Source organism: Lotus japonicus, chromosome 1 (assembly GCF_012489685.1).
Source record: "Lotus japonicus ecotype B-129 chromosome 1, LjGifu_v1.2".
NCBI lineage: Eukaryota > Viridiplantae > Streptophyta > Magnoliopsida > Fabales > Fabaceae > Lotus > Lotus japonicus.
In genome coordinates this window covers 61,975,551-61,990,365 of record NC_080041.1, presented here as the reverse complement: position 1 = coordinate 61,990,365, position 14,815 = coordinate 61,975,551, and the positions used below count along the sequence as shown (strand labels likewise).

Sequence of the window (14,815 nt, the reverse complement as noted above, 5' to 3'; positions counted from 1 at the left end):
AGGCATTCAAGATTTGAATGCTAAAATTGATCATGCTGAAAAACATCGAAAACATTGTGGAGGGTGCAAGAGTAGATATCAACTATAACTACACAACGATGCGTCTTGTTTAAGGAACAACAGAAAAAATATACAGCTCTTGCTGAGGAGAATGAAGGTATCTAGGTGTTGAGCATGGTATACATACCATCACTGCATTAGTGAGTCAGTTTTAAATTCTCTATCTTTTCTCAGTTGTTTTCTTATTTTTTTTTATCTTGTTACTTATAGATTCAACCCTTACTGGATCCAGGCAGATATGGGCATCATAATATATTTGTATGTTTCTCATGCTTTTTCTGCTTCTTGTGTATGGGGATGGGAGTAATCTGATAATGATGGCTGGTATTGCTTTGCTGCTAAGAAGGGCTGTGTTGCGTGGTTCACTGGGCAGTTTTGGTCTCTATAATCCAGTGGTTGGTAATGCTATGCAGCTCTGTTTCCCTGGGCAGATTTGGCAGAATCATCACTATTGCTTAGACGTGACTAGATTTTGTTTTTATTAGGCTTTGTATTAGCAAAGTTGTCTAAGTTGGGAGATGTAATTTATGGATACTGTAACAGCAAAGAAGTTCTTTCTTATGCTGGCTTTTCTTACTCTTTCTTTTTAACACTGTAATTATTTCTATTCTTTTATATTTATATATAATTTGGCATTCCAAAAAAAATATGGATATTGAGTTGTTCTTTAATTAGTTTTTGATCTTACTGTTATATTTCACATATTTTAGTTCACAAAGGCTAAGTACACATTGGGCCAACTACATAAAAGACATTAACATAAACAAAATAGTGGACCAACTACATAAAAGACAATCACATTTTGGTGTTGCAATAGGATCCAGCCTTCATCTGCAATTCTACTCTGCACTGATTGAGTAGTCCTTGCAACAAGGCCATGCAAATCTTTATGCGAACTGAATCTTCATCAATTTACATCACATAGGCAAAACCAAATATAGTATAGTTTAGGGCAGGGCCATAGTTTAGTGACTATTAAGTATTTTTGAATAGATATTGGACTTAGGGAAGAAAGTGTTAATCACCTCTCCACATATGTGTGGATTGAAAACATCTTCCATATCCATCCAGTGAAGGACCCAAACTTCCGAGTTATAACTACAATGTAATGAAAGGTCCTGTTAATTTCCTCATGAAGAAAACTAATTGCAGGAAGGAAATATTGAAAGTGATATTTACTATCTTTCAGGTCCAGTATTGTTGATCCCATCAACAACTGAAATCTCCCATTCATCCACTCCAAGAAGTTGAGTTAGACTGTTTGATGTTGTAAGACCCGGTTTTAGGGCATATTATTTTAATAGTATATTAAATAATATTCTGTGAATTGTTTGTGCTATATGTGATATTATGCCTTTTAAAAGGGTGATTAATTGTTAGAAGCAATATTAAGTCATAGAAACCTCTAGACGTTGATGAGCGCGACGATACGAGCATTTTGACTGTAATATTGCTAGGGTTCGGCGACGGCGACTTTTAGGTCAAAATCGACCCGACAGCAGCGATGAGTTGGCGAATCGAGTCGACGAGGACGATTTCATGGGCCGCACCTTATGGGGAGGTTCTGGGCATGATTTTAAGAATATTCTATGAGAGAATATTCCTTGGTTTTATTTTTGAAGGTTTTATTTAAATAAAATAGGGTTTTATTTAAATAAAATGCATTTAAATAATTTTAACCTATGGTTTAATATTAAAATTAATTCTGAAAATATTTTTGAGGTATCATGGATCTGGTGCACCGAATTTTGGAGCCAAAAATTATTGATGAAGATTTTTTATTTTAAATTTGAAGTTTTGATGCATTTAGGAGAGAAATGGTGCATTTAATGCATTAATTATTTTGGGGTTTTTATTTAAATTATTATTTTAATATTTTTTGGAGAAAATATGAGCATGGAGAGTGTGTTGGGCGGCCAAGGCTTGTTGAGGAAGGAAAATGAGACTTTTGCAAGTAATTTCCTTTTCTAGCTAGGTTTTATGATGGAGAGATATTAGAGATTTTGATTCTTTGACTTTCAATTAATGGGGGGTTGATTTATGAACTTTTAAAACCTCCAAGGATCTTTTCACATCTGATTTAAAACCCTTTGGATTCAGATTTATATATTCTAAAAGATTAAGGATTTAAATGATAGTTTTTAAAGGGATTTTATTAGGAAATAAGCCAAATTTTGAGGACCGAATCAAGGAAGATTGGAAGAGTCTAGAAACACTAAAATGGGCTGGAAATTTCGTGGGTTTGGGCTTCTTCTTGGGGAGAAAGAAAAGCATCTAATGCTTGGCTCTCACCCCTCACTATAAATAGAGTCTTTCCCCCTCTCATTTCTTCACACCAAGAGCTTTCCTCTCCTCTGCATTTGCGTGAGCTCTCTTTCCCTCTCTTGTCTTTCTTTTATTTTTCTTGTTCTTAGGTTAGTTTAGTTTCTAAGCCTTGAGCAAGGTCATTCTCAATATGCTCTATGGTTGCAGCTTAAGCTGATCTGCCAAATCCAGAAGAGAATGATTTTAATCAAGTTGCTTAGAAATGTATATCTATTTGAGGGTTTTCTTAAAGAAGTTCTCGATGTTCTTATTTTGTTCTTATAACCTTCAAAGAAAGGATTTTATAAAGGAGGTTTTGATCTTGGGAGGATTGAATCTATGCGAAAATTATGTTTTTCTTTGAAAGTTCTTCAAGTGTTCTTATGATCTTCAAGCAAAATGTTTTAGAAAAGAATGTTTGATCTTATGAAAGAAATGATTTTGGATTTTCAAGGTTTTGGGGGGGGGGAATTTCGTGATCGACAAGGGGATGGGCTTATGATCGATTCGATTGTCCGATTAGTAACGTTACTCTGTCCGTTCGTTGGTAGGAAATTTCCAAGTGTAGATCTACCTTCAAGGAGCAACCCGAGACTTATAGGAAAGCGTACCTTTGAGGTAAGGGCACTTCGGCTATGATTGATTGTGATTGTATGATGGCGAAATGATTAGGACCTTATGATTTTCGAATATGCGAGTAAGGGCACTTCAGCTATGATTGATTGTGATTGTTAGAAAGCATGATACTAGGACTATCAATGATATATGTGTAAGATCAAGTTTTGATCAAGTAGTACAACTCTATGTTTTGTTGATTACAAGTTAACATTTTAGTATGAACAATTATGGTACTCTAACGTGTTTTTCTGAGTGTGCTATTTACAGGCTCCGACTTTAATATCATCTCACACAAATCAGAAGCATTGTGCTTAAAGAGTGACCCAAGCAACGCTTTCGCAATCTCTATGTTCAATCTGAACAGTAGAAAAGCTTCAGAAGATAAGTTCCAACACGAAGCATTCCCCTGATTAGAAGTCTACAAGGTTAAAGGGCAAGTCACTATCCAAAGTACAAAAGCAGATGTACTATCCTGACGACCTAACCTAACATTCTCAGCCACAGCAGAAGCTGGAAATTCCAGATCTGCCCTCCAACGGTAGCATTCCCATGCAGTGTTCAAACCCTAATCCTTGGAGTATATATAGAGGCTGAAGATTGAAAGATGCGGTTGGAAGAATCTCACACGCGCAAGCTATATTCAAATCTTCTAAGCATTCTTTCTTCATTGAATTCATGGTGTTTACTACTAGCTTTTAAGAAGCAATTCCTTTGTAAACAATATTTCTTAAACAGTTGTTTAGTTTACCTTTAGGAGATCAAGGTTGATCGGATCCTAGAGAAGACTAAGAGAGTGAATCTTAGTGTGAGCTAAGTCAGTGTATTGTTAGTCACTTGTAGGTTTTTAGTGCAGTTGTAACAATTATCTGATTAGTGGATTGCCTTCATTCTAAGAAGGAAGAAATCACCTTCACGGGTGGACTGGACTAGCTTGAGTGATTCATCAAGTGAACCAGGATAAAATCCTTGTGTGCTTTTCTATTCCCTTATCTTAAGCACTTCATTTGTTCTCGAAAGATTTGCCAAAATCTTAAGGTGGAAGTTTTATTCTGAAAACGCTATTCAAACCCCCCCTTCTACCATTTTTCATACCTTCAATTGGTATCAGAGCGCAAGTTCTGATTACCACACCTAACAGTGTTCAGTAATCCGGGCCGGTGTGAAAAACAAATGGCTACCACCAGTGAAACTCAAAAAGATGGCTACAATGCAAAGCCTCCCATGTTCGATGGCCAAAGGTTCGAATATTGGAAAGACAGAATAGAAAGTTTCTTTATGGGCTTCGATGCAGATCTCTGGGATATCATTGTGGATGGCTATGAGCGTCCAGTTGATGCAGATGGCAAGAAGATTTCCAGATCAGAGATGATTGCTGAGCAAAAGAAGCTTTACTCACAGAACCACAAAGCTAGAGCTATTCTTCTTAGTGCTATTTCCTATGAAGAGTACCAATATATTACAGATCGTGAGTTTGCCAAGGGCATCTTTGAATCCTTGAAGATGTCTCATGAAGGAAACAAGAAAGTGAAAGAATCAAATGCGCTGTCCTTGATCCAGAAATATGAATCCTTCATCATGGAACCTAACGAGTCCATTGAGGACATGTTTTCCAGATTTCAGTTGCTTGTAGCTGGAATAAGACCTCTCAACAAAAACTACACTACAAAAGATCATGTCATAAGGGTCATCAGAAGTCTTCCTGAAAGCTGGATGCCTTTAGTGACTTCAATAGAGCTTACAAGAGATGTTGAGCGTATGAGTTTAGAAGAACTCATCAGCATACTGAAATGTCATGAGCTGAAGCGCTCAGAGATGCAGGATCTGAGGAAGAAATCTATAGCCTTGAAATCCAAATCTAAGAAGGCTAAGTCTGAGAAGTCAAAAGCTCTCCAAGCTGAAGCAGAAGAATCTGAAGAAGCATCAGAAGATTCTGATGAAGATGAGCTGACTCTGATCTCAAAAAGGCTCAACCGCATCTGGAAGCACAAGCAGAGCAAGTACAGAGGCTCTGAAAAGGCCAAAGGAAAGTCTGAATCCTCATCAGGCCAGAAGAAGTCTTCAATCAAGGAAGTCACATGTTTCGAGTGCAAAGAATCAGGGCACTACAAAAGTGACTGTCCAAAGCTGAAAAAGGACAAGAAGCCAAAGAAGCACTTCAAGACAAAGAAAAGTCTGTAGCCACGTACCTGAACTTGTTTCCCGGAGAAACCTACCAAACTTCCCGCGTATGGCCTTAAATCCTTGTCTGTCAGCCTCATCTGTCTGAATGCGTCCTCATAGATTATATCCGCCGAGATGCCCTGGTCTAAAAGCACCCTCTGTTCATTGAAACCTCTTATTCTTACCATTACCACTACTGGATCGTCCGTATGTGGCTTGATTCCCACGAAATCTGCGATGATATCACTATGTCTGGATATAGGCACCCAAATGGTTCTGGATATACCTGTACTGATGCTGTCTCCCCCACTGTCTTCCGGCCCGCCGCCGATACGTCGTTGCAAACTTCGAAACCTCCAGCGATCGTGTTCGTTACTTCAACCGTTCCTTCGCCCTCGCCGCCGTCAGCTTCTTCAAATTTTTGTCTCTTCGCCGCTTGCGGACGCCTCGCCCCGATCAACCGTCTGATTTGACCCTTCAGCATGAAACAGTCGGTGGTGTTATGGCCCTCTAAGTTGTGGTATTCATACCACCTCAACGGACTCCCCGCCTCACTTCTGGGGTCCTTTCTGCGCTCGCCGACTTTGTTCATGTCTTCAATTTTTGCCTCGAGAAGTAACTTTGCTAGCTCCTTGTTTGAGCATCCTCGCGACCTCATTCGCTGGCTTACCTTCGCTTCTCGACGCGAGCACCAGTGTGTCCTATTCCCCATTCTCGAGCGGAGTAATTTCCCTTTTTTCTTCTTTATGAATCCGGCCTGCTTGTCCGGACCCGTGCTCGCGACTCGTGTCCTTGTCCTGTACCTGTACCTTTTCCCTTGCCAGAGTTACCTTTTTTGTTCGCTCGCCCTTCCTCTTGTGTGCTTCAATTTCCTCTTTTAAGATGTAGTACTGCGCTCGGGCGCGAACTTCCATCATTGAGCAAGCCAGCTCCCTACTCAGCTCGCAATAAAATTCTCCCTGGGCCAAACCGCCTTTGAAAGCGCACACGCACACGCGTGGCTGCAATTCCTCGAACCTCGCAGATATGGCACTGTATCGTTTCACATATTGTTCCAAGGTTTCACGTTCCTCCTGCCGAGTATCAAACAGATCCTCTACCGTCCTTGAAGAGAAATGGTCAAGGAATTCTGATGAGAAATCACGGAACTTAGCTATAGATCCTAGAGGCAGATTCGTGAACCATTCCTTTGCCGCGCCTCGAAACGTTGATGGAAACATCCTGCATTTCACAGCATCGGAAACCGCGTACTTCGCCAACTTCGCCTCAAAACGAGACAAATGATTCTTTGGACTGGTTTGTCCGTCGTACGCCTCCAACACGAGGCTCGTCATGTCGTCCGGTACAGACACCTCTTGTACTGCCGCCGAGAAAGGCTTGGTTCCGGCCGTAGCCGCAGCTTCCTCCTCCTCATGATTCCACTACCGGAGGTGATAGTAACTCAACTGCTCCTGTAAACACTCATTTTGCATCTTCAAGTCGCCACTTAACGCTCGACGTGCTTCTGCACGACGATGTCTATCCAACCTCACGGTGTGCGGGGAAAAAATGTAACTTCGCTATGGTTCCTTGCCTTGTCTTTGACGAGAGGGCTCCATCAAGCTCTGTCGACGAACCGAGAATTCCACCACTTGCCTCTGAATCGCGCCAGTTTTCACAGAGACTTGAACTTCTCGAAATCAAATTGCGAATTGCACGGGAATCAAATCACGATCCATCAAGAAAAACAGGAGAGAAATCGCACAAAAAAACGAGCTTCACTCCACCAAATCACGATCCACGTAGTCCGGGAATCAAAATCTACTGATCCCCACAGACGGCGCCAAATGTTCCGTGTTAGAACATAGAGAGGGAAGGTAGTACCCAAAGTATGAGGAATGTGATAAGAATGCTTAGAGAGAGAAGCTCTAACCGCATAGAGAGAGAAAATGTAACTGAATTTCAAGGCTATTATTATTCCGAATGAGCTCCCACCTCTTTACAATTGGTATTTCCCTCCTATTTATAGAGGTGGCGTTGGGCTTTGGCGCCTTTATCCTGCAGAAATGGGCCAGTTGGGCCTCGGGAAGGGCGACCCATTGTTATGGCGCGTTCCTTGCCTAAGGTCAAGTCTCCTGGGCGAGGGACACAGGGGGTCTCGCCCAGTCCACCAGTAACTTCCTAAATGTGAGGACATTGATCATTAGGTTTAAATAGTGTTGTGGTTGTCGTGCTATTGTCTTTTACATTAGGTTTTGGTCAAAACAAAGTTTTGCCCGGGCCTCATCTCTTTACATCGCAATCTGCAGCTCATTTGTTTAGTTGTTGTCACACATACTGCAACCCACCTTCACCAGCATCGGCGATGAGATAGTGGTCCTGAGGGCTCCAGCGACATGCGAGGTAGGAAAGGTGGTTGGGGAAGAGGATATAGAAGACACAATCTGTGTCGTCCTCCAAGGCGAACTGAGAAACCTGTTTCGTTGATTAGGGACTTCAATTTTCAGTGAATTTTTTTAAAAAAATTCCATTCCTTTTCTATTGCTTTAGCTTTTTCTTCATTTGTTTCTTCTTTTGGAATGATAGACATTATTCCTGTTTTAACTTTTTGCCGAAAAATAAGAAGAAACATAATCCATACCCCCCACCCATCAGAACTCGGATTGATCTTTGATTTTAACTGCCAGGAATCGGGGTATGACTTCTTCATTTACCCACAAATTCACTGAAGCAGATTCGACTATGGTTTTTGCGGTTTTCCAAGCACTAGAGGTATGAATCCAGCCGTAACTTAAAAAAAAGTAGTTCCTTTTTCGGTTTTACTTGCAATTTTCTCTTTTATCCTTTTGTGGGTATCTCTTTCTTCTGCCTAATTATGATTTGATGCAATTGGTGTGATTTCAAGCTTGAGGATATAATGGGTCGCATTTATCTTAATTTTTTGTTTCGGACCAAAGTAGAAGGACAATGCAAAATGATTGATCTGTATTAATTAAGGACAATGCAGAAGGACTGATTTGTATTAGTTATTATGTAGTTAAGGACTGATTTGTTCACTCCTGTTTGTTTCTCTTCACAGGTACGTTGTGCATCTGTATATCTTTCATGCTTTCACTTCTGGATTTGGAAAAATCCCTTGATTATATTTTTGTGAATCCTTATCTCTCTCACGCTTCCACACAAGCTTCTATCCACAATCTCCTGGATTTGTTCGAATCCAAATCTTTTGGATTTGGAAAAATCCGTTGATTCTGTTTATTCTTCGCAGGTATGTTGTGAATCCCTATCTCTCTCATGCTTTGTGTGAGGCTTTTATTTACGATCTTCTGGATTTGAAAAAATCCCTTGATTGTCTCTGTGAATCCTAAATCCCTTGCTTGTCTCTGTGATTCTCTCTCATGCTTTGTCACAAGACTTGGATATATGGCAAATACATCATGAGATCAATCAACTCTGCAGCCCTCATAGTCTTCACAAGACTAAATTGATGTGTTTTTTATAGCAAAACTTTTTCATAGAAAACTTTGCTTGCATAGTTAGGACCCTTTTGCATTAAAGAAAATCTCTACTAAATACCTCTTTCCATTTTCTCTATGTTTAATGCTTGGCTTAGTGATTGGAGATTATGAACAGACAGAACTGCAAGGCTGATTCTAAGTGCACACCTCATCCGGGTGCGGAAGGAGATGTTGTTCTTCAAAGAGAGAAGGGGAGCTAAGGAATGAGAAGAGAGAAATATAGCGGTTCTACAAAGAGAGAAGGGGAATTGAGGAATGAGAAGTAAGAGAGAAATATAGCTAGGTTAGAGAGAAACGAATATTGCTGAGGTGATTGTGACAAATGGAGATGTTTGGTGATCTACTCCCTCTCACCATTTTACAATGCTAGAGACAATGTTAATAGCAATAGCAAGGGTCCTGTTCCAAGTAAGTAGGACTGCGCCATATGCTTATTGTAAGTATCAAACATCAAGGGTGAGTTCATTAAGTATATTATAATTATTAATTGCATTCAAATATTGAGTTTAGTGTTTTATTACTTTTACTGCAAACTGATTATGAATCTGTAATTTTGGTTAAAAATGTATGTATAACTTATTTATATGCTATCCTCATAGATATCTCTTGCCATTGGGATCTTGACAAGGCAGGATCTTCTGGCCTCCAACATGAAGACAGTCTTTCCTAATTTAAGTATAAGAAAAGACATACAAAGCATAGGAGCAGATCTCATGCTGGAAGAGAAAAAAAATAGGTTATGAAAATCAGATAGATTTCAACAAGTGAGGTTGGATGTTCTAGCCGCGAGCCTCTTGCGGGTTTTTCAAATACAAACCAAGGACCTGAAATATAATGAGTGATGTTTCTGATGGGCTTAGAGCCAAAATTCGAGCCATGTTGGTGACTAACTTATAAAAGCTGCATAGGGTTGCCAACTATTGTTTTTCCTCTTTATTATCGTGTACCATTGTTCCATTAGACATAAATTGATGTTATTGATTTCTCTTTGGTTCATTTATTTAACATTTTCTTACCACGCAAATTGAACATAAATCAGGTAGCAATCAGGAGAATTTTGCATTACAAATTTGCATAATTACTATCACTAATAAACATGAACATGAGATGTGGTTATTACCAAAAAAAAAGTGATAGGTAAGTATTCTAATATTAACATGGGAAGAGCAATAGTTGTACTATAATAATATAAGAGTGAAAACATATTTAATATAAGTCTTAAAACTTAATGCTCCCTAATGACGACAAAAATACAAAATTAATCCATGAACAAACACCTTTCCACTTCGCTTCCGTTCCTTTCACATGTGCTTACTATTTATATGGAAGTTATAAAGTAAACATAATATTCTTAACATGGTACTTCATTTTATTTGTAAATTAAAAACCATAAAATTCAAGAATAAATTAATATAATAAATAAAAATGTAATTTTAAAATTAAAATACAAGGTTAAAATATTTTTAAATAACTCGTAAAACTTGATATTGGTCATACATCTATTAATTAACATATTAAAAATTAAAAATACAAGCATAAAATAAGTGGTTACATTGTAGAAAGTCACGAAAGTGACTAAGGTAAATTAAATAAAAAAAAACTGAAGATAAGAACAAGATTGATTATATCTGTATATTATACACCTCCAATGAACAGAACAGATGCAACGAAGTATATATATAAATAAATGAACGTTGAAGAAAACGAAAAAGGAAGCATGACGTGTAGAGTCAAGGGACTAGAAGTAGGCGGTGTATGAATTCAGAATTATGTTGAAGAGGAATGAAAGGATGGCAACAAGAGGTGTGAGAACTGAGAACCAGAGCAAGTGAAGTAAACGTGGAGGTGAGAAGAAGAAGATAGGAAGAGCTGGATGATTTACATTCTCAGTTGAAACCTTTCAGTAGAAAGAATTGGTCAACAAAGGAGGAAAGTGAGAGTTTAGCGTGGTAGATTGGCAAGCAAGAGATGGACATTCTGCAGAATTTAAGAGTAAAGGACAGGTGCAGCAATCTTAAGCCCTAGCTTAAGCATGGTCCAGCTACTTGAAGGATTTTCCCCATGGCTAAATAAGGGTATTTCAAGTTGCAAATGCAGCAAACAAAAAGCACAGAACTGAAGACAGAGTAGTAAAGAAGAGGAAATAAAAAGAAGAGCTTGTGAGGATTAGATTAAAAATACACTAGCTTTATCCAAGTGCAGGAAGCAAGTTGGCGCTTGATTTGAGTGACGAATAAACAAGACATAAGGTTTAAAGGTGAGGGCACTTCACTTCAGCTATTTGACTGGTTGAAAATATGCTTTATGATTATTGTGAGGGCACTTCGCTTCGGCTATTTATATTGTTAATTAAATATATGTTATATGATGGTTGTAAGGGAAATCAGCCTATTATCAAATTCAAAGCCAAAAGATTGCTGCTACTGCAATTGGTTCAAACAGCCCCTCTTTGTCATGGAAGACTTTGTCGCGTGTTAAAATCCAGAACAAGGTAAAACATTTCATGTACAGACAAGGTTGTTAGACTCGCGAGTTAACTCGCTGACTAGGTAGACTCGCGAGTCTACATAGGAAAAACGAGTCGACTCGCTGTCAGACTCGTTTTCTGGCCTGACTCGGTCTGACTCGGCCCGACTCGGTCTGACTCGGTGACTCGGTCACCGAGTCAAGTTTTTTTTTTTTTTTTTAAGTTAAAAAATCCCAAATTTATTAAAAATCCCTAAAACTAAACCTATTTTCAACCTCTATCGCGTTCCTCTTCCTTCTTTGCTTCAAAAAATCTTGGATGCTCTTATAATTAGATTATATGTTTGTATTTATTCTTCATGTGACAAGGTTATACTTAGTAAATTTTCATTTCTGGTAGACTCGAGTCTCGTCGAGTCTACGAGTCGAGTCTACGAGTCGAGTCTACCTACCCAAAACGAGTCTGCTTAGACTCACGAGTCTGACAACCTTGTGTACAGAGTTATTAACAACCTTACTCCTTGTCGTGCCAATCTTGCCAGAAGAGGAACTCAGATTCAGGAACAGTGTGCATTGTGCGGTCAAGATGTGGTAGAAACACAAGACCACTTATTTCTCCAATGTTCCTGGACAAGGGAAGCATGGTTCCACCATTCCTTGGGCCTTCGTATGGATCTAGTACAAACTAGCTTCCTTGAGTGCCTCCTAAGCTTTTGTGCCAATCAAGAAGATGAGATAGTTGCACAAGTGTTCCACGGGACCTGGGCTATATGGAAAGCAAGGAACGAAAGCTTGTTCAACAATGTCCAAGTTCATTCAGCTGCAGCAATGGAAAAAGCCCAGAACCTGCTGGCGGAGTGGAAAGAAGCTCAAGAACACCATGCTCCATGCCACAACAATGGAGTTCACCAAGCCAAGGGAGAATTAAAATTAATGTAGATGCTGGGTGGTCGGGACCACACTCTATAGGGCTCGGTTTTGTAGCAAGGGACCACAGAGGAATCATAATGCTCGCTGGAACCTGCTTGGAAGCTCAACGCTTGGATCCCCTTATTGCTGAAGCTATGGCCCTTCGCTGGAGCCTACACACAGCCTTGGAAGTGGGTTTAGATAGTGTGATCTTTGAATTGGACTCTCTCTCTGTGGTCAAAGCAATGACAACCAATTCAAGCCTTTGGACTATCCAAATCCTTATGCAAGATTGTATCTATCTAGCTAGTCTATTTACCTCTATTTCCTTCAATCATGTATCCCGGAATGCAAATGCACCTGCTCATACTCTTGCTTCTTTGGCCTGCTCTTATAATACCAAGTTGTGGTGGGATGTTCCACCTCTTGAAATAGAGCAGGCCCTCTTTGTAGATGCTGCTTTGTCTGATTAATTAATGAGAAAAGGCGAACTTTCATTCAAAAAAAAAAGTAAGGGAAATTTGGCTACGACCTATAGATTTTGATTGTGTTTGTGCATGACCATGTTATGATCTATGTGATAGATGTGCATGCATGAGATCAGCCGGAACGTGACCTTGTACCCGCTCGACATGGACGGAGATGCGGAGCTACTAGGCATGATACAGTTCGTGTACTCTTTAGAGGATGCTTTGTCTGCTGCATATGCATCTACTACTTGAGCTATGATACAGTTCGTGTACTCTTTAGAGGATACTTCATCTGCTCCCACATATGGATCGTGCGGGAGCAACTAGGCATGATACAGTTCGTGTACTCTTTAGAGGATACTTAGTCTGCTGCATATGCATCTGCTACTTGAGCTATGCGAAAAGTGTTTTAGGGTATAGTGTTTTGTTGTATAAAGCCAACTTGACCAGTGTACGTTTGTGCATTCAAGGTTTTGGCACAGGGTAGTTCCTAATGCTTTTGTGTGATCTGCCTAGTCCGGAGATCACAGGCAGTGTATCGAACATATGAGTCTTGGGTTAGGGTTTATAGTTTGATATATCCCACTTTTGTTCGTAGTTTGTATCATATCTACTTCTGGCCGATGCCTGTAGATGGCACACTTGACTCCTTATGTATATATGGGTTATGATATCTAATGAAGCATGTTTTGTTTGGAAAGAAATCCTCAAGAAAAAAAAGATTACACTGTTTCAGGGTTTTCGAAAGATCACTAGCAAGTTTAATTTGTATTAAGTTTACTAAAGTGACCGTTGAAAACTAGGGCATTACGTACATTGGTCCTCATAACAAAATAGTAGCCCGATTTCGTTGTATAGATTCCATCTTGAGCGCCAGGCTAAAACAACAAGTCATCACCTTATTGTTAATGTTGCTGGATAGCTAGAATGGTAGCCACTGTCGTGGGGGAGAAGATCGGTGAAGGTTACCACGGGGACACTACAAGGGTGATTGCTTATATATTTTTATTTATATTATTTTGTTAGGTGTCTTTTTATTGATGTTGTACTATTCTTTTGCTTGGTTGCTTAACTACTATTTTAATTACTAGCAATATTTCTATTGGAACTTCAAACATAGTTTCTATCATTGTTATATTTTTGTTACATGAATTCAAATAGTAGTAATGTTTCTTGAAATATGACTATATAAAAGCATTTTGTTTGTGAATATTTATATGTAATATACAAACTTTCACAACTTATATTTAAATCATAATAACAGCACCTTGACATTTACGTAAATTAGGTCTTGAATTTAAACTCTTGTAATACGTAAATTTATATTAAAACTATAATCGCTACTTCTGTTACATGAAGTAAACAATCTTTCACTATTGTAGTTTTTTACGTTTAATCATTTTGCTTCCTTTTATATTCTATATCATAAAGAAATCAAATATTAAATAAAACAGATAAAGAATACTTGTATTTTTTGGTATCAATTATATCCTTCAATATCCAATAAATTGGTAGCTAAAAGATTAGAGAGAAGAGGAATAGGAAAGAGATTATGATTATTTTTATTTGTTCGTATTAATTTATATACTTCAATATCCAATAAATTGGTAGCCAAAACAGTAGAGAGAAGAGGAATAAAAATACTTGTGTTGTATACATTTTTTCTTATAGATGTGAAAAATATTACTTTTTATTTTATTTTAGGTGTTCACATGGTTTTTCAAATCGTAGTAAGGTATTAAATTTTTATCCAAAGTTGAAAGAACTTTTGGGGCATGGAAGAACATGTCTGCACTTTTGCATCACATAGCTATGTATAAAGGTGAAACACAAGTTCAGTTAGATATGCAACAATGACTATACTCAAATTTACTAGAATGAATTCAAAGATGGATATTAATTTTAGTTATGAATATGAAAACATGATTCTTGGTTTAACAATAGAGTTAACTTTGATTCGTCCTCATCTTAAAGCACATCTTATTCACCAAAGATTAATCAAATTTGAGACTAAATTATAGATTCAATTATAATGTACAAAAATAATAACTAGTATTGAATTTACAGATCAAAGGTGTATTGCATTGTCGGAAAACAAAATTGTATTACACAATAAAAAAAACAAAAATGATAAGTAGTCACCCACTTGGGTGTAGATACCCCAAATTAGTTGAGTTAGAAAGAAAGAGAAGAGAGATAAGCGATGAATTTGATAGATAATGTAGTGTGATAGGAAGAGAGATATAAAGAGAAAAATGAGATGTTTTTGGAGAGTTATGACTGTTTAGATGTTTAAATATGAAAGTTGTAATTGGTATTTCATATTCCTTC

The 14,815-nt window shown here is 38.3% G+C and overlaps 2 protein-coding genes and 1 long non-coding RNA gene across 3 annotated transcripts; 2 read left to right on the top strand and 1 right to left on the bottom strand.

Moving 5' to 3' along the window:
* Positions 1–5,843: 5,843 nt before the first annotated feature.
* LOC130741285 (uncharacterized) lies at positions 5,844–6,476 on the bottom strand. Its single transcript, XM_057594136.1, has one exon. The coding sequence runs from the start codon at positions 6,474–6,476 to the stop codon at positions 5,844–5,846; it is 633 nt and encodes a 210-aa protein (XP_057450119.1).
* An 880-nt stretch (positions 6,477–7,356) lies between these two features.
* Positions 7,357–9,624, top strand: LOC130736562 (uncharacterized). Its single transcript, XR_009018605.1, has 4 exons — positions 7,357–7,524; positions 7,809–7,893; positions 8,201–9,095; positions 9,239–9,624. It is a non-coding gene; the product is annotated as an uncharacterized LOC130736562 (long non-coding RNA).
* Positions 9,625–11,875: 2,251 nt separating this feature from the next.
* On the top strand, positions 11,876–12,487 carry LOC130741274 (uncharacterized). The gene has a single exon (XM_057594127.1). The coding sequence runs from the start codon at positions 11,876–11,878 to the stop codon at positions 12,485–12,487; it is 612 nt and encodes a 203-aa protein (XP_057450110.1).
* The last annotated feature ends 2,328 nt before the right edge of the window (positions 12,488–14,815 follow it).

Excerpts from the sequence above, each read along its gene's own strand:
- LOC130741285 (XM_057594136.1), bottom strand. The coding sequence starts at position 6,476 with ATGACGAGCCTCGTGTTGGAGGCGTACGACGGACAAACCAGTCCAAAG.
- LOC130741274 (XM_057594127.1), top strand. The coding sequence starts at position 11,876 with ATGGAAAGCAAGGAACGAAAGCTTGTTCAACAATGTCCAAGTTCATTC.